This window comes from Polyodon spathula, chromosome 16 (genome assembly GCF_017654505.1).
Source record: "Polyodon spathula isolate WHYD16114869_AA chromosome 16, ASM1765450v1, whole genome shotgun sequence".
NCBI lineage: Eukaryota > Metazoa > Chordata > Actinopteri > Acipenseriformes > Polyodontidae > Polyodon > Polyodon spathula.
Window position 1 is genome coordinate 34852096 of NC_054549.1, and position 25226 is coordinate 34877321.

The 25226-nt window shown below is 39.0% G+C and overlaps 1 protein-coding gene across 5 annotated transcripts; it reads right to left on the reverse strand.

The window, feature by feature from the left end:
- Nucleotides 1-11: 11 nt before the first annotated feature.
- LOC121328554 (RAF proto-oncogene serine/threonine-protein kinase-like) lies at nt 12-25193 on the reverse strand. 5 transcript variants are annotated; one of them, XM_041273279.1, is made up of 18 exons: nt 24922-25193; nt 14086-14318; nt 13788-13900; nt 13475-13577; nt 13078-13235; nt 11702-11794; nt 10535-10688; nt 9442-9501; nt 8810-8834; nt 8430-8536; nt 7985-8102; nt 7800-7884; nt 7397-7573; nt 5881-5927; nt 5245-5363; nt 4526-4672; nt 2193-2327; nt 12-1900 (listed from the first exon to the last, which is right to left on the reverse strand). In XM_041273279.1, the coding sequence occupies exons 2-18, from the start codon at nt 14290-14292 to the stop codon at nt 1760-1762; spliced, it is 1989 nt and encodes a 662-aa protein (XP_041129213.1). In that variant the 5' UTR covers nt 14293-14318; nt 24922-25193; the 3' UTR covers nt 12-1759. The 5 variants fall into 5 exon arrangements, with proteins under 5 accessions (XP_041129213.1, XP_041129214.1, XP_041129212.1 ...); XM_041273280.1 differs by having other exon boundaries at nt 4541-4672; nt 24738-25193; XM_041273278.1 differs by having other exon boundaries at nt 24738-25193.
- Between the last annotated feature and the right edge of the window lie 33 nt (nt 25194-25226).

The following is a 25226-nucleotide window of genomic DNA, read 5'->3' on the forward strand; positions in this document are numbered from 1 at the left end:
TGAGATGCAACATGGGCCATATTTGTGTTTACTAATCCTATGAAACGGATTTACTTGTCCCCTGGGCAACAGGCTCGATTGCTGATTAAAGTCAAGGGAGGTGGAATGTCTTTATCCAGCAGCACTGAAAGCACATTTAGAAACCGTAAGGTAATGCATGCGTTGTTCTTAACTGTTAATGTTCATCTATGCTAACAGTACCTCTCACAGAAACATTCAAAAAAGTAGAAATGGGAGATTTTGTTAAAAATATATAATTCCTGGGGGCATAGTGTGAATGGCACAGAAGATCAAATGGTTTGTAAACATGAAGTCAACGGGATCTGTGGTAAAGATCTGGATCATTGAAATTTACAGAGATGCAGAAATGTGGCAGTGAAATGGCCGATTTTTACTAAACACCAATTGTAATGGAACTTAGAGAGAATATTTTTGTCTTTACATTTGGTAGACCGCTCTACACTATCTCATAGCATATCATTGATATGATTGAAACAGTGGTGGTGGCAGATTGATAAAAAAAACTGACCCTGCTGTTGTGAAACCTCAGTTCCATTATCCAAATAAACCAAATTATTTTAATTCACTTCATCTGCAGCCATTCCACTTGAGAGGCACACTTTCATATTTAATTTAGATTTATTAAAATAAGTAGGATAAACAATCTTCTGGTTTACAATAAAATATGTATCCTATATCAAGAGCAACAACAGACCAAAAAAAAAAAAAAAAAGCCAAATCATTTATAGTCACTAAAGAAAACAACCAGATAATATACTCTTATATTTTCCCATTACAGTGCACATCTAACAGACTGCACTGGTTATTACTTAAGACAGCCCTACAAGCAGTACATTTTAAAAATAAAAGAAATAGTTTAATTCCAAAACTAAATACCAGCTGTTCGTTTCCATGGGATAGACACAGAAGAAACTAATGGGAAACCCTTTTCAAGTTTTAAGAGACATTGCTACTGTAATTGCATCTAGCTGTAGTTATCTCATCAATATGCTTAAGATATTGCTTACGGGGAAACTGGTACACTTGTAAATGCATCTGGGAGGAAATTAGCCAGAGAACTTTTTAAGCAAAGTGCTCCTCAACAGTTTTGGTGCCCCCTTTCATAAACACGGATTGTTAAATTACAGAATGCAAATGTTCAGCAAGAATCTTAGTTCTAGAACAGTTTGATGAATGACAGCAGATGAGATACTGTTAAACTATACTAAAAAAAAAAAAAAAAAGTCCCTTCCATTTAAAATCAGCTCCAGGAGATGTTGATTTCTGCCTAAATCCAAATTTGCTTCATTTTTCAATAAAAGGTAAGAATCCAGAGTATGCGACAAGCAATGTTTTCTGTTTACACATCTGTAAAAAAAAAAAAAAAAAAATCCTCTACAGTTCCCTGGTTCTTGAGTACAATGAATAGAACATTGCAGCTTTCAACCATTTTTCTCATCTCCCAACAGAAAAAACATGCAGTCGTTCCTCTGTCGATTCAGAGTATCAATCAAAAATATCCACGCAAACCCATCTGTTTTGCATCAGTTGCTTGCATGACTATATGAAAGGGGACACACTTCAAAATGAAGACTGAAGGAACAAAAACATAGGTTTCCTTATCTTGATAGCAGCTTTTTTTTTCTTTAGGGTTCGTATATATAAGCTGGTGCTGCGTTGCTGTCCTTGGGTGAAGTAATTTAAAAATATGTTTTTTCCCCCGCTTAAGATATTTGACTGGGGATGGTGTGATCGTGTCCTAGAACACTGGCAGCTTCATTGAGGTCAAAGTGCATGAGTTAATGTCCTCTGTGTGTGTGGCTCGATGCAATGACGGCTCCGAGGTACTGCGGTTGATTTTGGGAAGAGAGTGCTGCAGCAGTTCTATAGATGACAAAATCTGTGGTAAAAAAAAGAAAATGATTCAAACACTATTCTAACATTCTTGAAAACAATCACACCGACAAGGGTAAACTGAATGGGGGGGGGGGGGGGGGGGGGGGGACACCAGTCAACAGGATTTGCTTTTAATTATTCAAAAAATTCTAAAAATGCCAAAAATCACATATAATGGAACAATAGAAAGCGTAACTGCATACCAAAATAACTTGACTCCGACGTCGTCAGGGTTTCACAAAGAAGAACATTAGATTATTTTTTTGTCAGCAGGATTTATTTTTGTTCTTCCTTACCTGAGGGAAGAGGGGCCTGTCGTCCTTTTTCTGTTTGATGCAGTCTGCAACAAGCCTCTTCATGGCTTTTGGACAGCTCTTATACAGTTTGCTGAGGTCTGGAGATAAATACCCTCGACCAACCATGAAAATGATCTGGATGGAAACAAAAATGGGGGGTTTCATTGATTTGTATGTTCTCACTGCAAGGAGAAAACTCAGTAGTTTAACCAAGGCAACAGGGGACCGAGTGAGTGGGATGAATAAACTAAGACTTTGGAATGCTTCCACCACTAACAACAACAACTATATATAGGTTCTAAGCCAAGAGTTTAAAAAAATCTGGTGAAGGCAATAGCTAACAGGCAGCAATTTGGGGCCATAACACTGCATCACACAGAGCCACAGCATGTCTGCCTCATTAAACTACATTTCGTTTTTAGCCACATCATGGGTTGACAGACAGCGAGTTATTTTCTCACTAGACAAGTCTCAGTCTCTGCAAACAATGCCTGACTGTTTGAATTTAAGCAAGTCAAGAGATTCTGTGATACTGTAAAATAATGGTGGTTCTGCCCTCAGAAATACAATTCAAATTATTTTGAATTTTAACTTTTCAAAAAAAAAAAAAAAAAATTACCTCAAACTCAGACACTGATCAAGCCAAACGATTGCTTGCCTTTTTGTGAGCATGAAGATAATAAATTGCCATCAACCCCCACTGGGCTAAACATGCTTATCCACAGATGAAACAGTATGTAATTCAAATGATTATTAAGTCCAGTAGTAATGTGAAAAACATCTTGCGCCTTTAACTGCGTATATAATATGTGGTACACGGTGGTTCTACAAGGGAAATTCCAGACAGAATCTTCAAACAACACTTGGTTTTGATGATAAAACACAGACAGCAATTACTGCAGCAGTTTAAAGAATTTCAAGATTTCTATTTTCTCTGCATGTCGGTCAGACATTGGTGTTTGCTACAATTACTGTACGATGCTAGTCAGCTTTTACTGGGTATTCATGAGAACGATCCCATACACCAGCAAAAACCAAAAGTGACCTCTGCATTTATCATATAAGGAGACCCCAGAGTAAATGCGAAAAAAGGGACACAAGGGTGACACATTCTGCACTGCCTTGGCACATGTAACACTTTTACTCACAAGACCTGGAGGAGGTCCAGAAGCCCCCCAGTCTGTTTCACTACTCCTGCTTGATAATACAGGAGTCATTGTCTAGAAGACCCTTAAGAACTGAGCATTCCATTGAACAGATCAATATATTACAGACTGGAAATCAAACTCCAATCCCCAGGCTAGGTAATAAGACTCCCACTGCATTGAGGGTTGATCCATTCCTGGTTTTAGTATGGGTTTAATAAGACGGGTGTCCAATCACGGTCCTGGACTGCCATTCCACTCCAGGTTCAACAGGTAAAATGATTTAATTAACTATGTCAGTGTCTGGGTGGAGGTTTAATTGGTTCAATTAAACAATTCAGAACAGGGCTGTAACAAAGACCAGAAGTGGAAGGGCCAACTTTGGATACCCTCGCTATACACTGTGGCTAAATAAAGCTTGTAGTAAAACCTGAAATGGGTGAAAGTGCTATACAATAGGAGTCCACCTCTATTTACATCTCTGTCATATTCTCAACGCTTTAATTTTATTCCATTTTATACCTTTTTCCAAGAAAGATATTGATCTTGGATCATTTGCGTACAGTCCAAGATAAATGCTTAACTCTCAGACATTGGTTACTGAATTATATAAATTATAGTAAAAGCAGCAGCAGACAATGACACTTTATAAAAGCCACAGTAAACCAAACCAAGTTATGATATGAACTTGTGGGAGGTTTTTAACAAAAAGTGTAATTTCGATAATGATTACATCAAAAAGCACAGTGGTGCTTTTAACACTAGAACCACCACGATAGTCATTCTGACGAGTTTGGATTTAAAATGTACACGAATCTGCATTTGTGAATGCAATGCGGTTGTCCTTTTTTTTTTTTTTTTAAAAACGGACAACCGCATTCCATTGGCAGTACGCAGATTCGGTTAAATTTTAACTCTCATTAATCCTGCGCTGGTTCCACTGTTAAAAAGGGGAAGCATTTTGCAAAAAGAGCCAAGTCAGCTGAAGTCAGTGAAACCATTTGACCAGATCAGTATTATTTAGTCATATAGTAACGACAGGACATTTTTATTATTACCAGTAACACTGATATACTTTTAGTCTTTTTACTACCCCACAATACCCAACACTTCAGCACCTTTATTAAATGATGTATACCTTAAAATTACTTAAACTTGATAAGTTAGGAAAAGAATAATGGGGCTTACAGTAAATGTCGTTACCTGGTCTCTGTTGGCTATTTGTGAGTAGGGCAACTCTCCGGTCATTAACTCGTACAACACAATCCCATAGGAGTAGACATCCGACTGGAAACTGTATGGGTTGTTATCCTCCATCCGAATGACTTCAGGAGCCTATGAAATACAAAAACACACACTTTTACAACATTATCTATGCAGGTAGATTTCTTCTGCACTGTTGAAAAAGGGTCATTATATTTGCTTGTTAAAATTAGTTTAAAATCCAAGGTTACCTGCAGACTAGCTATATAGAGGAAGGGGAATAAAATCTAAACAGTATTGCCATCCAGAAACTATTTTACACAGCCTGCTTGTCCAACAGTTGTCCTCGCCTCCTTCCATAACCTGGTTTGAATCTTCAAACACACAGCTGGGATGGAAAGAAGACTCCTACTGCATAGCAGTTTTCACCCACTCCAGTAGCAGTAAAACCAGGAATGGATTAACCTATTGCTGCTTCTTATGGAGGCAGGAGGTATGCACATCTAGATTTTGTATTCCTTGGTTCTGGTTCAGCCTATATGGAGAACAGCTGCTCAAAATAAATAATAAATAAATAAACAAATAAATAAATAAAATGCCCTAGAATAAAACCCTGTTTAAAGCTCCACTGATGGTCAAACCATGTCTCTGAATGCCACAGACCAGCTTGAGGCACCCCTTTGAAAGGTTCCTTTTACACCTACCATCCAGAGGATCGATCCTGACGGCTGCTCTACTTGATGGGAGCCACTCCACCTCGCTTTCACAGTGGCCAGGCCAAAATCTCCTATCTTCACTGTCAAGCCTTCATGCAGGAATATATCTGCACGTGGGTTAAGGGAAGCATTACAGAAAATCATAACACGAGTCAAGTTATACAGAAGACACTGTGATCAGAATATATACAAATACATGTGCAACAACCACAGTATTAAAAAAGGCTAGGAATAAGAAGCAGCTGCATTAGTCCAATCAACTACAAGAATGGCTTGGCTGATGTGGAATATACAGTAAGCGGTTTAGATATATTTTTGGTTTTATACCATCATGGTATGTCTTTTTTGTCATTATAGGAGAATGTCCAAGTTCTTGGAAATTATGCCGTGTGATTTTTAATGCCCAAAGTATGTGGATAACAAGCCTCTACTGGGATAAGAGGGTTTTTTTGTCTTTGTGAAGTTACCATATTGATTTTCTGCAGTTTCTAATGTGCAGAAGTCTCCTACACAGTCAGCCCTTCACTTTTCCAGTTCCTGAATTTACAGAAAAGCCACTTGGCTGCCACGATCAAGTTATCTTTCTGGGTTGACTCATGGTAGCATTTGTGTTGTAAAAGATACTGTTTGATTTCATGTCCCGGTGGATAATATTCTTTGCATGTAAATAGCTGTAGAGACAGAGAAAAAAAACATTAACAGTTCAGCCTGTATTACACACAAAATGGTAAAATAACAAAAACCTTAAAAATGGCATACTTTTACAAATGTTAATTTCACTACTTATAGTACTGCATCTTGATACAATATTTTGAAAACAAATGTAATTCTAAAAATAAATAAAGTAAAACAAAATTAATCTCTATTTTATATAGCCCCTTTCATAGTGGACCTCCGTCACAATGACTACAAGGACTACTTTTGCATTCAGAAAGTGTTGAATCATTTAAAAGCACTGTTTATGCACATTTGTAGCTTGTTTAATCTATTAAAACATATATTTAGAGTCTTACTTTGGACAAGATTTTGAAAGCATTTTTACTAATGAAACTGGGGATCGTAACAAACCTAAAAGATCAGATTTTCTCATTCTGATAATAACTGATAGATCGATAGACAGAAGAGAGACAGAATAAAGGTTGTTCAAAACAGTCCACTGTAATGCTGAGCCCTTCAAACAAAGAATAAGCAGGAAACAGCAGCAGTTGGAGTCTATAGATCTGAGGAGGAAGGGGAGGGACTGCAGTTCCTGTCCAGTGAATGTGCTGCTTGGTGACTTTGGCTTTCCATACTGAATGGCAGGGAGTCTTACAATAGGACGTGACTCAGCTACAAACTATGCATGACACAGAAAGCAAGGGGAGGCTTAGAAAGTGATGCAAATACAAATGTACCAAAAATTACCAAACAGCGCTTTCTGTGTCAGTTATCAAAAGATGAAACATTAGTGGCTGGCCACTGGAAACACAATTTGTAACCTGCGAGGAACACTGTGCTAGACAAGCACTCTGAAACCCATCGTTTCACAGGCGTTGCATTTTGTAGTTTTGTGTAGTGTACGTTTCAGAGGGAAAGTTAAATAATACTGGGTTAAAATATAAATGTTTTGGTTTGGATACGTACTGTAAAATTATTAATTCACCGATGTGGTATTTTGTAACTTGGAACGTCTTGCTCATCATGTATTTTTTGTTCATTTCAGCACTTGCTCTTCCCAAAATAAACTCACATGGAGATGTATCCTAAAATGAACTTGGTGAAGTTCTTCTTCCAGTTCGCCATAAATCTTTAGCGCCTGGATTACTGTTATTTTATTACTTGTATATCTTGGGTAAAATAAAAGATGTACAATCCAGTAGTAACACAAGCACAGTTAGATACTGGATAAATTATCAAAACCAACAAAAAAAGAAAAAAAAAAAAAAAAAAAAAAAACACACACACACACACACACTGTTGAGGCTACCAAAGCCTCGATTTCCAAAAAAGTGCAATTGACGGTTCTGATACAGTATGTGCGAGACAGATCAGTAGCCTTAATGACTTCACTTGCAAATAATGTATGCTATAAAAAGCAGGGCTAATAGAACCAGACTAACATTGACTTTGCCAACAGACATACTGGACATGCACCACTTACTCCATGCCTTGTGCAGTCTGCCTGGCGATGTCTATCAGCTGGAAAATCTGGAGTTTTGTCTCCTGGACATGCATGTGTTTGTAAAGACTGCTGCCATCACACCACTGAGTCACTATGGCCAAGTTTCCCTTTGTCATGTAACCCATGAACAATAAGATGTTGACATGTCTTGTTTTCCTGCAAGACAAATAAAAGAGGAGATATTCAGACACGCTGGAGATCTATGGATCAGTTTACGTGGTCATTCCAGATAGGACAAAGGAAGATCTGCTCTAAATATGACAGACAACAAGACATGTTATCCAAGTTCCTGTCCACTGAAGGCCAAGTTAAGATCACTTAACTTATTTTCACAGCCCCCTCCCTTACTACCGATTTGTGTCACAAACTTCATGCCACTAACCTTAGAACTGCAACTTCATTTCGGAAGGCCTGGAACTGTTCTGGCGTGGGATTGGTCACCTTCAGAATCTTCACAGCTACATCTCCTGTGGAAAAGAGTTTTGAATTGATTCCAGTGCTTGGTTGATTCCAGCCTGGCACATGCTGTTCCACAGTGAACCGAAACGCTTGGCATGGTGTATTTACCGTGCCATTTGCCTTTGTACACGGTCCCAAACGAGCCAGACCCTATCCTGGATAGCAGCATGACCTCCTTAGCTTCAATTTCCCAATAGTAACTGGAATCTCTTTCGCCTCGTTGCCGCTGGAAGAGAATGTAGCCAACATGAAAATGTGCTTGCATACAAAACATATTTTTGGCCTAGCTCCAGTGCTTTTAGCAGGTTGCAGTACTTATGATAAATAGCACAAATAGAATTACACTATCCAAAACAAGCAAAAACATTGGAGACACTGAGCAGTTTATTTCATATTAAGTTTATAAACATAATTACCAGACCTTATTTAGGGCAAACGGTTTAGTCTTCACTATTTATTTACTGCCAAGCATTGCAGTTAGACGGTAATGACACATGTCTGCTGCACCACTAAAAGGGACACCAATTGCAAAAACAATAAAAGCAGCGCTCACAATTTTTTTTTTTTCTTGTGTGTTGGACGACGGGGCTCGTTCTCTGTGAGCAGGGACCGGAGTTATCGACTGGATCCAGCCTGTTGGACTGAGATTGGGAGGGCTCCCTGAAAGAAACATCAGGGAGGTGTAAGAGAGCTGAGGCAGTGCTCACGGCACCCCCACCCCACCCACCACAAGCAAGCGTCTTCTCAATTAGACAAAAGAGCCAGGCTCGTCTGCAATTGTGGTTTTAGAGCTTTTCACCTCATCTCACTGACAGGACAGAACATCTGTAATAGCAGGAAATCACACAGTGCATAAACTAGATCACTGCAGTTACTTTTATTCTGCTACACTTACTAAGCAAATGAAGTTTAAACGGTTTTCATAACACTCACCTGATTCATGACTTCTAATTGCATCCTATGAAAAAGAAAAAAATTGAAGTGAAGTGTTTGTTCTATGGTGTTTGAAATGCTATACCAATGTGATTTGGAAGAACATATTCAACATGCAAAACAGGGCATTAAAAGTACGACAATTTAAGTTCTGTTCCTGTAAGTTTATACTTAGATAAATGTCTAAGTATAAACTGTGAATGTGTATGAATGCCATGAGCAAAAGTAAGACTTCACAATTTTATCAAACAACCTGCTTCAATGATAACCACGGACAGTAAAAATCTAAGATGATTTTGAATCTTTTTACTTGTAATGCTTACACACACACACACACTATGTTGTTCTACAACTTCCTCTTTCTTCCTGAAAGCAGTACACCGACAGGAATAATGACTTTAAAGCAGTAATGCGAAACTGAAAGTGATCATTAACCTACATCTGATGCCAATCTGTATGTTGGGTAAATTAGATCAAGAACCCTTTTAGCAACTTCTGTGGCATATTACTACACTACCAAAGGCCTTTACCGTCTTTGTTTCCCATTGGTCACCTTTTATTAGCATTAAATTACACACTTGACAGAACTTGGGGGCAACTTCTACTCAAGTAGAGAAGCAAACAATACCTACTCTTCCTCTCATGCAAAACCGCCGGCACCAGGAACTGGGAGAAGCTTTCAGGCAATCTACCTACTCCACACAGGGAACCAACCAAGAGAGACAGGAGAGAAGAGGCCAGTGAAGAGGGCAAAGGAAAGAATGAAAGAAAGGAAAACAATAAAAAAGGAGGGGGGGCTGGGGGGTGTATCTGGGAGGTTACATTTGAACCCCTTTCCACAGTACTGCAAATCTACCTGGTGGTAACTGTCGGAAGGAGCATTCTGCACCCAAACTATTCTGTTACCTGTACAAAGTGTACAGAATAGGCAAGACCTCCAGCAGCAGCAGCAGCATTCAAGACATGCTTTCTGTAATCTTCCTTTATTTATTTTAACTCTGCTATAGTTTTGTTGTTAATAAATGGTACCATGATCTTTTGGGAAGCGTGTCTTGCTCACTGTCAATATAAGAGGAATATATACTAACTGCCAGTATGATCTGTATTATCTGAATTGGTCTATGAAACTCAAAATGCATCAGAATGAAAGCCTCATGGCATGAAAATGGCACTGAAGCCTATGTGAACAGGACAACGGCGTTTAAAAAAGCTAGCTATTAACAGTATAATTTCTGTCTGTTAAAAATGAAGACAGCTGGACTCCAGTAAAGAATCAGCCAGTGAGGTCAAAAAAGGCTGGAAACCCAGGTTCCCCCAACCCCTTATAAACTGTAAAGAAATAATAGCAAACATAAAAAAGGGAGATTCAGAATGAAAAAATAGGGAGGGAAAAGTATTTTCTGCATTTGCACTTGAAGTTTCTCCAAATGCGTGTCAAGAAATGTAAAGATTGTGGTGAGGTGAGGTGCATGAAGAGATACACTAGCTCAGTAGTTCATCGATCTTGCAGCGTGTTGTCTTCTCCAGAAGCCCCTTTGGATTGGAATCGTGTAAAGCAGGGAATCACTCTGCTGTGCTCCATATCCCCTTAGAATTCCTTGCGTTTAAAATAGAACTTCAGTTTCTAGTTGCTGGTATTTTAAGCCTTGCCTCTGTGGGTCTTACTCGCTTCATGTAGCACAACAAGCCAAGCAGAGAAGCACTGAAGCTCACACGGACCCTTACCTCTATGACGCTGCTGTCGACTGGCATGGTCGTGCTGACCATGTGAACGTTGGGAGTAGAGGTGGACCTCTGCCTCTGGGAAAGGGAGCAGTCTGTGGGACGGTAGGCTGCGAGGTCATTAAATGCATAGGGGGTAGAATGTCTGTGCTGAGAGCTAGAAGACACAAACAAAGCAATGGTGAGAGAACAGCGGCAATACCCTTGGAATACGAGTTTGAACAAAGTACTAATTGTACTAATCCCCGTTAAGGAAGGAACTACAGCAGTGGAGATATAGTTTAGCAAGACAAGAGCATGGTTAACAGCCATAGTACTAGCAGCTCTGGTCAAAGCTTTGAATTTGTTAGGACAAAATACCACATACTGAACTAACTAATACGTGTCCAGCTCTCAAAAGCTTTTGTTAGTGCTGCAAACTGCCCTGGACCGTACTTTTCGTTTTGTTTGACACACCCTTTCCCTATTACTATGCCATTAGCTGCTTATGCGGTCACATATGCCACTGTAGCTATGATAAAGCAGGCCAACCATAGTGGTTAAACATGAAAGAGGAAACACTAAATGTTATCTCTCTCCAATCTAGAAATACACATGCACAACATCAAGCTGCTGAAATTATGAAGAAACTAGCACATCTATCGAGCATATGTGTAATCCTCTAGATGAGATGCAAAACTGGGGTCCTATCGCAATTGACCTTGCAGCAGCAGTTGTGATGCATAGTTCATCCCCTCGTCTCTTTGCTAACAAAGAGCATGCATCCCTACAGCATAGACTAATATATCTGCAGCTCAGGCAGCTGTCTTATTGAGAGTTATCAAGTGCTGAAAGACAAAAACTGGTGCGTCTGTGATCTTAGACAGCATTGTGTCTCATACTACATCGACCTATGCTTTAAGAAGAGCTAAACTACTTTCTGTCCCAGGAACCGGAACTAAATCTGGCTCAAGTTCACTCATGTTCTGTTCCTTCTTTTGGCTATTAGGTTAAAATGTAATTAACTAACTGTTACATAAACAAGGCCTTGTCACAACGCATTCTGTTTATTTTCTGATGTTTGGAGCTGTTGTAACATGTTCCTCGATGCCTCACTGGAAAGGAGACCTTAGTCTCAGTGAGTAATTATTCCCGGTTTACCTCCTAAACACAATATTAGACAAGGTTTACCTGACAGGGAATCGGGAGAGAGACTCGCGCATTCGTCGTGATGACAGGGGTGGCACGTAGGGGTACCCACTCTCACCTGGTGTCGGACAAAACCTGAGGAAATGAACCAATCAGAGCCTACACAAAACTCACATACCTCATGTTAAAAGCTTTATAAACATGTTGTGTATAGGGAAGGGAGTCTTCCGATTTAAAACACGCAGAGGTACTTATAAAAACATATCTTAGAGAAATAAAGTGCAGCAATTGGTCTATGTGGGGGAAATCACATCAGTCTCCATCAGAATGCATAGAAATATATTGTTGCCTATGGAGGCAAGGAGCACAAAGGAGCACTGTGCAGAGGCCTCCTCATTTCCATTGATAACAATGTGCAAAGTGCCAGGGCTATCAATAGAAGCAAGGAGTTCTTTATGCAAACTTCTTTTGAACTCCACCAGTGTCTGCAGACATACTTTTTTTTGTATTCTCCCCACAGAGTCTAGTATAGACTAGACACACACACACAATTTAATTGTGGATACAGAGATAGTGAGAGATATCAAAAAGTCCTGGTGGTTCTAAATACTGTAATATATATGGCAAGTTTCTATAAACCACAGATACAAGAGCTTGCATAGTTTCCATGCATAAAAACCGTTATGGTAGTAGTGAGCTCTCATTGTTAGGGTTACAGTCAGTAAATAGATAACATTAGCATGTTGTACCGACTTAAAAAGTTGCGCCAACTAAGGATTCTGTCACTGCTCTCCATTTTCTAGTTTTGAAGATCATCTGTAGGTGGTTCACTTAATCCAACAGCAGCCAGACCACTGGAGTGAAACTGATCCACAGCAAAGGTAACAACTTCTAATGTGTGGTCTTTAAAAGATCTGCATGTTTCAAATTTAATTATACAAACAACTAAAAGATGTAATGGCAAAGTCTCAGTTAACACTCCTTTAATGGTGAAGAAATGAATTTCAGGCTTTCCGTTCCTTTCTCCTTTGTGGTCTGTTTGATCCACAGTACCTATGCTGGGTGGCACTAGCAAACCTCAACGTATAAAAATCCATCCAGACAGTTTTTTTTTGGTTGTTTTTTTTTCCTACAGTAATAAAACAGACATGAGAAAGTAGAGAGCAGATTGCAATATCATATTAGTTTAAATCACAGAATCATGTCACACCACTTGCTATGTATTTTCTACCTAGTTGTCTTCAGCAATGCTTGAAGCCTTTGGTTGACTTAGCAAGGGCCCTGTTGGTAAGTGTTGGAGGGGTGAAGCAAGGGTGGATCCCACACTGGCTGGCCTTTGAGCTCCAACAGATTTCAAAATGACAAATACGTAGAGATATTGAAGTTTAGCACAATATTTCACGTGGCGTGGCACTCACAGCAGCTGTCTGATGTTGCTCCAGTCTACACACATAGTCGGCACTTTAGTGCTACAGTGCTCGTGGAATTTGTATCCGCAGGTCTGACATCGAAAACCATTCAACAGGAACTTCTGGCAAATATCACAAAAAGCCAACTTCAGAAATGTTTTCCGAACCTGAGGGCAAAAAGAGAAAATGTATTATTCTTAAGCAGCAAGTTCCTATAAATGCTCTTAGCTTATACATCTGTTTTTGTTGTTTTGGGTGTACAGGGTTTGTCCGATGACCAAGTTTTGCAACACAGTATACAGAAAAAATTTTCAATTGCAAAATAAATACATAATACTGGGAAAAATAAAAGTTGGTTCACAAGCAATAGTGTTATAAAAATAAATAAATAAATAAAAAAACTTACAAAATTATGCGTTGTCAAGGGAACATGGTCTAGAACTTCAACTAGTAATTCCTCACCGATCATTGAGGTAGCATCTGTATTCCAATCCATACGGGAATTTCGACTGCACCGGGAAAGAAAAAAGTCAATAACGGAATTAAAGTTTCAGTCTGTCCAGGCTAACAGGTCTGAGAAACTCCTTGAAGATTATCCCAACCGGATGTATTATAAGGAGATTTGAGAATGAAAGAGCTGAAAAGGGGCCTCTACAATGGCTCTCCTACCGCTAAGCACATCAGGTGCTATACCAGCTGAGATTATTTTTAATAATCACCTTCTCTGCCCATGGTGCAGTCTGAACACAGCGCAGCACTGTGGCTGCAGCCCCCTCACTTTGAGGGCTTTGATGAGGCAGTCATAGAGGGTCATGCCAGGCCGAACATTCACCTGCAGCGGGAGAAGAGAAACACGCCAACAATAACATTTTTAGTTGAATGTTACTGCTTAACATTATTTTCACTTGTCCATGACCCCCACCCCCACCCCCAGAAAACGGGAATCAAACTCTCACGCCTAAAGTCTCATTTCAACCTTTAGCAACGATTCCTTCCCGTGGCGCTAACAATACGTACCACTGTGCGCTGCTTGTTAGGCAGGTACACTCGGATAGTGCTGCTCGTCTTGCCCGAGTCTGTGATTCTGCTTTCATCGGAAGAGCGCCGCTGGTAGGGAAGCCCCTGGACGATGGTGGGAGACATGCAAGGAGAATCTTCGAAAACAGAATCCTTGAGCCCAAACCCATTGCTAAGGGTCCTCCACGCTTCGTGAAAGTGCTCCATTCACAAAATCTGAGGATTTTCTGAATCTTTGAGGGAAAAAAAAATAAATAAATAATTTAGTAAAACATTACACAAAGTCAGTGGAAATTGGTTCTTATCTTAACATAAAAACAATGGACTAATGACAAGCACAAAGCCTGCAGAAAAGGCAAGCTCTCTGTAATCCTGTAAACAGTACACATAACAATGCTCATTATGAAGTTTATTTTGAAAGGGGTTCCCTTCAGAGTCCCTGCTCTTGATTCAAATCCACCCAGATTCTGGTTCATGTTGGAACACATGACTTATTTGATAACTGACTGTTTAACTAATGCTACCAATTCTGTACTGTGTGCATGCATTAAAGAGTCTCTCTACCATTCAGTGTGCTGCTACTTTTCACCTTTCACTTGTGTGAAGATTAGGCAAAGCTCAACCTCTTACACCAAGGGAACCATGCCCCTGCCCCTTCAATGCCTTGCTCTGTACATAATGAAGTATACATTAGGAGGAAAACCAGTAAGGAAGGATAGGAAGGCAAGTATGTAAGGTGACATGGTCACACTACTGTACATTAACACAGTTTGGTGCTCTTATAAAAGTCCAAAGATAAGTGCAACTTTATACCTAAATCTAGTCTTACTGCAAGCTCAGAAACTGTGTAATGTTAACTAGCATGCCTGAAACAGTACTGTAGGTAGATGGTTATAATAGTTCTGTTTTACGTGTATTTAAATGATGATGTTCGTACTATTAAGGAGACAATGTTTATATTTAAATCCTGTCAACTATGAATGTCTTTAGGCAACATTGCAGTATATGTTTCAACAGCTGCTAAAATGGAGCTTTTACTTTAAGTGAGCTGCAAACTGGCACAGAGCCTAAATTACCCCACTTCAGGAGTGGGACTATGTGTGTGTGTCTGTGTGTGTGTATATATATATATATATATATATATATATATATATATATATATATATATATATATATATATATATATATATATATGCACATGCATACACACACACACACACACACACACACACACGCACACCATGTTATTACAGCTGCATTCAGACAAGCCATCAGTCTCTGAAACCAGCCATGTTTGTGAATTTTGACTGCCGGCCTCCAGAACCCACCCCAACAGCTGGACAGAGCTTGGGAGCAGGTCACTGGCTCTGTCCTCCAGTCTGCAGCATTAGAGCTATGGCTTTCCCAAGTAGACACTGTTTCTTATTAAGCTAGTCATTAAACATCTATCAAATTTATGTCCACAGTAACAGTTTTCAAGAAAAAACATGTACACTTTTTTAAAGAAGTCAATTAAATCTGCAGCTTATATAAAACAAACACAAAAACAACTAAACAGCAATGGCAGAGATTCAAGAGAAGACCTAGACTGATCTTGATTTTACTACAGCTTAACTGCAGGACCCCGTCCCCCCTGGGACGAGCTCATAAAGCAAACTCTAGTATAACGGGCACAGAAATACACCTGGATCATGCAAAAGCCTGAAACAATTTGTGCCTCACTTAAGCTTAAAGAATTCACAATTTTCTCTGACCCAGAGCTGCAGAGCACTCAATGCAACAGATGACGCTTTGTTTCCATTGACCTTCTGTGTGCAGTGGTCTCTGGCTGTGTGCCAAGGATTCCCCCCCCCCCCCCCACAGTTCTGATCTTTATTAACTGAGAGATGAACCTTCAATGAACCCCAGCTCGCCAGCCCCTCTCAACAAACAGCACCAAAGACTGTGCACACCACTCAGGCCGGAGCCAGGCCTCGGCTTCAGAAGAAGCACCCAGCCCCGAGCCCTCCAATGTCCTTCCTAAAACAAGTGTGGAGACACGAAACAGAGTCGCGGAAGTCCTGGAGAAGCTTTTTAAGCTAGCATAGTAGTCATACAGCATAAAACGTTAACAGGGCTGCAATTGACAGCAGATCAGTGGGGGGTCAACTGACTGTCGAGTAGAGGGTTGGAGCACCACACTGCAATCTCTCATGCTTCTTCACGTTCGTGATGGACTTTGCATTTTCACAGTTCATTACCATTTCTTCCAAACAAATCATGTCATTCAAGAAGGTACTGATCTGTTAGGAAATACTGCAATACATACATACAATTTCTGTACAATTAATTCAAATCAAAGTCTTAAACCAATAAATACCCAACACAAATACATAGGCTATAAACGCAAGACATAATGTTGTCATTTCAATAGCATGCCTTGATACACACTTAAAGGTAACACTGACTTTGCATAGCTACGTAAGAACGGTGGCTTGCAGAACATGCCAGAAAACTTGCATTTTCGGTTTTCCGCAGACACAATTCTTTAGCAAACTGGTGCTTGAGCTCACAGTGCATAAAACAAAAAATGGCTTTTGTATCAGAGAAGGATTCAACTGAACAGAACATTCAAAATACTTGTCAAGAAGCGTTTTGTTTCACCTGTCAGAAAGGGATCCAAAGCTGAATCTGACCATGTTTTTTTTTTTTTTTTTTTTAAAGCTGCGTTTATCTACCAGCTAAAATGCTGCAGAATTTAATTTCCACACAGCTTCTCCAGCAATTCACTGAACTCCAGCTGCTGTAAACCGATGTATCCATTAATACAGAGCCACTTCCTGCCAGAAACGATGGCCATCAAAAACAAATGAGATGTGCATTCTTAATCTGTCCAGTGAATAGGCTTGCAATCATATATGAGAAGGCATTCTGTTCTCATCTTTGCACCAACAGATGAAAAGTTTTGAATGAACACTAATGGAAAACAGGAAAGTTTTTTAATACTCTCAAACTATTGCTGATACTTTCTAATAAAAGCCATCTGTGTGACTGCTGAGGGTTACTGAAAACAATGACGGAACGTGCCAACTGTACGAGGCAGAGATGGATAAAATATAATTTACTGTCCAACCGAAATCTGAAAACAGTTGAAAACGTTGCAGTCTTCATTCAGACTCGCATAGGGTCAAGTTTAAGGTTCAGAAGCGCTGCGCTCTCAACAGGCTTTTTGTTTGTATTGTGTTTGTGTGCAAAGACAGCTTTGAACACAACTTCAAAGTACTGGATTTATTGTCATGCCATTTTCAGAGAACTCCCTACTATAATAAAAAATAGCACTGCCAAACATCACTAAGGTGTTGAAAGGCTTGAGGCATATCTGCAGGACAAAGTCACTTGAGCTGTTCCAATTTCAGGACAAAAAGGCAATCCACAAATTTGGTTTTCTGTATTGATTATAACAGAAAAAAAAAGAAATTGAAAAAAAAATGATACATGCTTGGTTTAAGGCTTGAGCAACACAAACATGTGTTATTTACTTTTTGTTTGCAAAATGATGTCATCTATTTTATTACCCATTGATTTAGCAAGTTTTGACAAATAATATCTGTGTGTGCAGTTACGGTTGAATAATCTGCAAATGAGCCCACAAACCACTCAGGCCACTGGTCCTGGAAGGGGAATTCTAGGTGGTTTATATTATGTCTTAAAGGCCTCCGTTGCTAGGCAACGCCAGTGTGCTACAGTAACTGCCTCCCTTTGCTGGCCCATTTGAAAACATCTGGAAGGACGTGACAGCCTAGGACAACAAGCAGCTGCTCAACTTTGTTTCCTGGGTTCACAACATGTTTCGACACTGTGTATTGGTGTTAACTCTGCCAAGAGGACATGTCTCATGGTGTGGTGTACAAAGCAAGAGAAAGGCAGACAATAATATAGCTAGCAATGCTAATTAAACATGCATTCCAACAGTGGGAGCGGTTTTTCAAAAAAATGTTGTTGTTTGTTTTCTTTCTTTTAAGCCTGTGCTACAAATGGTTTCCCTTTTTCTCCATAATTTTAGTCTTCGCTGTCTGAGGCTTGCAGATAATATCAGCCTTCTTATAGCTAATCTTAATCTCAAATGGGTCACAAATTCCCTGAAATGACTGAGTTGCCAAGATGCATTTTCGGTATTTGCATATCCATTCATTGTGTGCCACAGTAAAGCTGATATCAAAGGGACCTGAAAAGTTTAACCAACTAGGCACCAACAGAACTTGGTCACTATTGTAATCAAGATTTGTACTCTTACTGCACTTCACATATCAGAAACGATTTAAAGAGGTATGCAAGATCATTATCGTACAACACAGAAGACACTGACAAGAATCACCGAAAAGCTGGTGTACATTTATTATCAAGTTTACTAATTACTAATTAAATGTAGACTTTCTTGTTTTGGTTTATAAATTTAGATTGCTTCTGCTATATGATAGATCATTTCTGATATTTGATATTTCATTTTCCAAAAAATAATAGAACTTCTAAAATGAATGCATCCTCCTTGAAAAGATTCCTCCTCAATTCCACTGCTATACATAGCATTACAAACTGCAGTATTAATACAATCTTCAAATAGTTTATGTATCAAACATAGGAAGTCTTGCCTGTGCCTTAAAACAACCATGCAGCCTTACAACTCTCTTACTCTACATGCATTCCAAACTATGAATAACTTACTAGAGTAAAGAAGAAAATCTTTTCTGCTGTGTAACAGCCAGCTACCTACCCAAGAAACCTGTTCAGCTGGTGAGTAAAGTTTGGAGAGATCCAGTCTCACTTTGGCAGTCCTGAATAGCATTTTATAAGCTGAAGTGCAAGAGGACTAGGAAGTGGCATTTTCAAAAGGAACCTTTAAATAGGGTCAGATTTACCCCCAAAAAAGTTCACTGTGCACAAAGTGCACCCTTTTTTTATAACCCAAACAATTCTCTTCTAGAAAACCCTCCTGCATACGCACAAGTTGTTTCTTACTGGTATTGTTGCAAAGCTACTTTCCTTTCAGGAATTGCTGTTGCATTTCAACAAAAGCACAGTAGATTATGACTGGACAGTATAACATGCTGCAAAATCTCTAAGAGAAAAACACACAAACAACAACAGGAGTGTTTTTCAAAAGGTGGGTTTTACTCATTCCTGGCACATAGACTGGCTCAAACCAGTATCCATATTGTGCTTCATTATGATGTACCTCAGAAGACACAGTCAGATAATGAAGAAGCAGTTTCACACATCCTCTCTGCAACCTAGTCTGTGGGTGGCTGCTGCCAACGCTGGTTCCCATTTTTTTGGAACCACATCGGATTGCTCTATTTCTCAAACAGGTGGTCAGTCTCTCTCAGAATGCTCGTCGGGGACCAATTCCACAGCACCCTGAGCCAAATGAGACCATGCTGGCCGCCACACCATTCCTCTGACCTACAGCTGTAATTTAGGGAATACTAACTCAAACCTTAAACTTTTTACATAGGGGTCAGGTTAGGTACAATGGGTTTTAAGCATATAGCCACACAACACAGTTACTTTCTATTACCCATCCATTTGTCTTTAGATGTGTCTATTCAGAGATGGAAATAAGACTCCCATTGCACAGCAGTCTGATCCACTTCTGGTTTTAGTAGGAGCTTAGTAAGACACACCTGAGCTTGTTAGCAATACACTGTGGCTAATCAAGCTCGTAGGAAAACCTGGAATGTGTGAAACTGCTGTGCAATAGGAGTCTTCCATTCCTGTTACGTTTCTGTTATTGTCGCAGGCCTCCTAACTGTCAACTTTTCTAACCCAGATGCTTTTTTTTTTAATCTGCACACTGACCAAGTTGTGTTACAAAAGAAGTTGTGGTTGCTCCTGGTTACCTTAACTGATATATTGTTCTTGTTATTCAGACACTTTAAATCTTTTTTCTGATTCACTTTTACAAGTGAATTAGAGGAACAGGAAAAAATACATTTGATAACTCTGACATCCCACACCCATACGAACTTGACCTTTAAACGGCAAGCTCCCAACAAATAAGGAACTTTTTAACTTCCCCCAAACACCCACTTTAAAAACAGCCTCTTAGTCTTTAATAAACCTTATTATTGTGAAATCTGCAGCCTTTGAACAGTCAGAATCAGCAGAAAACAGTGACATTTTGCTAAACAAGCCTATGTACCATTTCTCCACCACTGGTTGTAAGTCCTATTTCCTTTAAACACCTTCCAAGTCAGCTAGTCTAGTGTTGATAGGCGCTTGCAGCAGTACAGCCCATGGATACTCAGCATGCACAAGCTTGTTGCTCACATGAGGGAGACATTCCAAAATGCCAGTAAAAGTTTTAAAACTGTGAAAACAGAAGTCCTCCTGTCTGTTTTTCCATAAAGTAAATATTTAGAAGATTTTCTCAAATGGCAGCAAACAACTTTTTACTCTGGCCCTTTAACTTTGGTAACTACCTCTAAAACCTCTACTGTCTATAACACTTCACACATACATTGCTTTTAATTCCTAACACTCATGTCTATCTACCATCACTGGTATTTATTTGTATGTGTAGATTTAGAGGGATAAGCAGGTCTGACCACACTGATTAATCAACCATAAATTAAACAAAACACCTTCAGTAACGTACTTAAATGTATCACTGAACCCATCACTGTAACATTCAACCAAAAAGTGAGGTAAGCAATACTTTCATTATACTAAATACCATCACTCGTAGAATATGTCAGGGTCAAAAAGCGAGTTCTGTTTTTTTTTTTTTTTTTTTGTAAATAAACTTTAAATTCTCATAGTTTTATTCATATTTCCAATGCTCTGAACATCTGGTAACAGTCAGGACTACAAGTCAGAGAGCTATTAAGGTAAAAACATTAAAGGCTTTTTTTTTTGTTTCACAAATGGCAAAGACTAATCTCGCTCCATGGAAGCACCTAATTGGAAATAGGGAAGGAAATAAGACTCCTAGTATTGTATACCAGTTTCATCTGTTCCAGGTTTTACTACAAACAAGCTCAGTGTCTTATTGAACTGATAGCAAAAACCAGGAATTAGTTCAAAATGCTATGCAATGGGAGTCTTATTTTCATCCCTGAGAAAATGTTAGGGGGCTTTGACAGCTCGGTTATAAATGTAACTTTAGCAGCTCTTCCTGGATCCATGGATGCAAAGCAGCACAGTGTTTATGAAATGTTAAGATTTTGTTAAAGTATGAAAAGTAGATATCCAGTATCTGAGCTACAGTACAGAAGCTTGCTTAACTTTCCAGAAGTGACAGAAGGTAGGTGCTATGGAAACCCCCACTTGTTTTGTTTTTTACTGCTTACCAAAATGTTTACATAGAAGGAGAAGTAAAAAATAAAATGGAGGCGGGGGGGGGGGGGGGGGGGGGCTACTGTACCTTTGGAAACGTAAACCTCCAAAAAGCTGGGTTCACACCACCAGAGTTTATATTAAAGATCAGGGATTCCTAGAAATTGAAACGTAAGCAAGACAAATTTATTGCAAACAAGAACAGGGTTTTATTCTCATCGACTGCTGGGAATAGGCAAAAAAGAAAAGAGTTTGACCTTTTAATAAACAGTGTACACTAAACAGACAAAATGGCAAAACAAACACTGAAACTAATGTTATCAACAATACTTGTAGCATCAGAGGTTTGCATTGTAATTATTTAAAAAAAAAAAAAAAAACTCCACTGATAAGAACTCCCAATGAATACCAGGCTGACCCAGTTTTGTTGTGAACCTCGGTCGACATTTACCTTATGAACAAGTCAAAATGAAGGTCTACAATACAGACAGAACAGTTTCATAAATTCAGCTAAAGAATTAATGAAAGAAACTTCATCACAATCGCTTCGCTAGCTATATGCAAAAATGCAAAAACTGACACACTGACGGAGAGCCGAGCAGCCTTCACATAGCAACAGATCCTGATATTATAAAAAAAGAATCATCCCAATTGGACAGGCAGTTATTGAAATAAATATTTATCCTGCTGCAAAAACAAACCAATCTGATGCTAAGCCTACTTGTACTGTACATGTTACTGGAAATTTGCAATTGCACTTAAAATTTCATGGGAGTGATTCACTGCCACCATTCTCCCAAAGTGCAAATCCTTGTTTACAAGCAGAACATATCTGAACACTACATGCAAACCTAGGTATTCAACATCCACTCAAGAGGTCACAATGTTAAACAATGCAGCATCTCATCAAAAAAAGAGACAGGTATAAAGGATATTTTAGACTCACTTTTCATAATTTAAAAAATACAAACAACTATTTTAAGTACCATATTTGAAAAAGCAACAGCCTGCAATTAGCCAAACACATAGTTGTGTGTGTGTTTGTTGTAGGGGGAGGTTTTTATGACTTCAGCAATAAAAATTGGGAGTAAAAATACTTTAAACAACATTTACTGTTGCCATGTTTTCTGCATAATCTCCTCTAGGTCCAATATCTTTTCATTGGTAAACGTGTTCAAGCATGTCTAAAGATCCCCATCAGAACTTGTGGGAATTCTGTGGGAAACCGTGTTAACATTCCTCCATGTGACTTTGTCAGGCTGTAAAATTCTCTTTTCTATTCCACAATACGTGTTATCTTGTGTGGTGGAAACATCCTGTAGACAAACAGCAAAGACTAAAAAGTTACCTCAGCAACTAAGAGGCAGTCTTGCTTAGGGGAATATCCTGCTTTACTGTTACTCCTGCTTTGTGGCCAACAGAGAGAGGTGGGGGAGGGGGGGGGGGGGGGGGGGGGGGGACACCAGAAGGTACTGGTGGTCCAGTGGCTAAAGAAAGGGGCTTAATACCAGGAGGTTCCCAGTTAAAATCCAGGCTCAACCACTGTGTGTGACCCTGAGCAAATCACTTAATCTCCTTGTGCTCAGTCCTTCAGATGAGACAAAAAACCAAGGTCTTATTGCAAGAACTCTGCAGCAGCAGTTGTTGATTCATAGTTCAACCCCTAGTCACTTTGGATAAAAACATCTGCTAAATGACTAAGAATAATAATAATAAATAATAATAATAGAGTAGTCCAGCACCTGACTCAGTTTGGTGAAAGGTATTGTGTATAAGTTGTACACAAACCTGCTGCCAAACCAAAGCTCTTTGCATACTCGTGTTAACAAGACTACTGCAAAACCCAAACTACCAAAAAGGGTATCAGAAACTATCGACATCTAAATTGCTCAGCACCCCTGTCACCAACGTGGGGTCCCTTGGGGCCCCAAGGACCAAATCAAAATTAAATATCTTCATTCAGGGATTGAGTTATGGTAAAGACTGGATGATCGGTTCTCTTCACACAAGTCAGAATGTAGGTTTTGACAGATGTGCATAGTAAAGCTTGTGCTGAAGCATGTCCTAATGAAGACAAATGTAAAATAACGCTCCCACTACATCCCAGTGTATATAATAAAGACAGCATATATTGAGCAGTCTTAGAAGAGAGACAAAAACAACAATACACCAATGAATCTCATGCATCCCTATCGACAATGTAAACAATGGATTCCAGGTACTATGAAAAAGGTGGGCACACTGACCTACAGTACATCCCCAGCATGTGGGACACAATCTCAAAACAAGTAAACGCGAATGTCATCAAAAGATAAAAACTAAAAAATATCCTAAAAAAACTGACTATGAATGTCCATGCCGAAATGCATCTCAATTGGTAGTAAAGTCCTCCTTAAAAATATAGGTAACAATGCAAATGCAGCATTTTAAAAAAGCCACGGTCTCTTTAATGCCCAATAAATAACACAATTAGTCACTTAACCTCACAGAAACAATACCTGCAAGTCTATTTCTTCTGGCAGACACTGGGAATAATAGTGAGTCACATTAATGATATCCACCGCTGTTGTATTTTAAGAACACTCCTACAACAAACATCTAAAAACAAATGCAGCAAAAAAAATAAATATATATATATATATATATATATATATATATATAGTATACAGTCCATTATGTTTACACTATTAACCAGTCAAATAAAAATAATGCATCGGTGTAATTCCAAAAAACAGAGTTACAACATATGCCGGTATACAGATTACATTTATATAAACACTTTTTATTTGGCCACATTTATTTTCCAAATATCGAGTCAGACGGGCACTCAGAGCAACCAACTCTTTCTCGACAGTCCTTTTCCAAATGACACATGTAATATAACGAAAAACAACAGCAACCATAGCAATGCATCCATAGCTTACAGTACCCACTGTCTAGTGGTGTATTCCAAAATCTTGGATTTGTGAGAAAACGATTTATGTAACGCGTAAACGTGTTGAGTGAAGGAAACAAAGTTGTTTTTATCGGTGTAAACGCCCTGGTTAAAAATTGCATTAAACCTCACATAAAAACTCCAAATTATACAACGTTTCTCTGCACTTCAGCCTTTATTAACATTACAGGCCTTTTTTTATCGGATCCAAACTCTCAGAGCCAAGAAAATGTTAAACCTATGTACAACAGTACTTTAAAAAAAAAAAAAAAATCTATAAATATAAGTGGTCTGTCATTTATATGTCCACGATCCCACAGCTCAAAAGCGACTTTGTCGATTAAAATAAGAGTCAAACAAAAGAACTGAACGCTGTTGAATGGCACTGCAAGAAAAAACTTACCAAAGAAAGTTTGAAAAGTCAAGATCCGCCATAGCTAGAAGGAAAAGTAAGGACCCGGTGACATCATCGTCATCATATTTGCAGAAATGCAGAGAAAGCGTCTGTATATTCAACTGTTTTTTTTATCAGAGCGCCATATAGATTATCGCGTGGGAGGTCACAAAACAAAACACAAATGCATCACCTTGTTTTCTTTTTTAAACTGTACTTAATTCTTCTTTTCGGACTTGGTCTGTCTTGCTTATAACCTGGCTTCTTTTGCAATGCGCTACTTTTTTAGATTGGAATTGAAAGCGCCCTCGTACACGGTTTGAGCGTGTAAGTCACATGGGTAACTAGAGCTTAAACAAATTACGTGGTGTTTGGATTTTAACGTTTCAATGTGTTCAACTGAGTCTAAGCAATTGGTATCCTTGTATTTCGAGTCGCATCCACTCTTTTGATGTTTTAACCAAGATTGTGCGACTTGCACATTTCAGGTCGCTTTTC

What these genes read in the sequence shown, in the direction of transcription:
- LOC121328554 (XM_041273279.1), bottom strand. Translation starts at nt 14,292, where the DNA reads ATGGAGCACTTTCACGAAGCGTGGAGGACCCTTAGCAATGGGTTTGGG. An exon ending in AGCAACATCAGACAGCTGCT is followed by an intron (nt 11,795 to 13,077) that starts GTGAGTGCCACG and finishes TCATTTCCTCAG; the next exon opens with GTTTTGTCCGACACCAGGTG. An exon ending in CTCTCCCGATTCCCTGTCAG is followed by an intron (nt 10,689 to 11,701) that starts GTAAACCTTGTC and finishes TGTGTCTTCTAG; the next exon opens with CTCTCAGCACAGACATTCTA.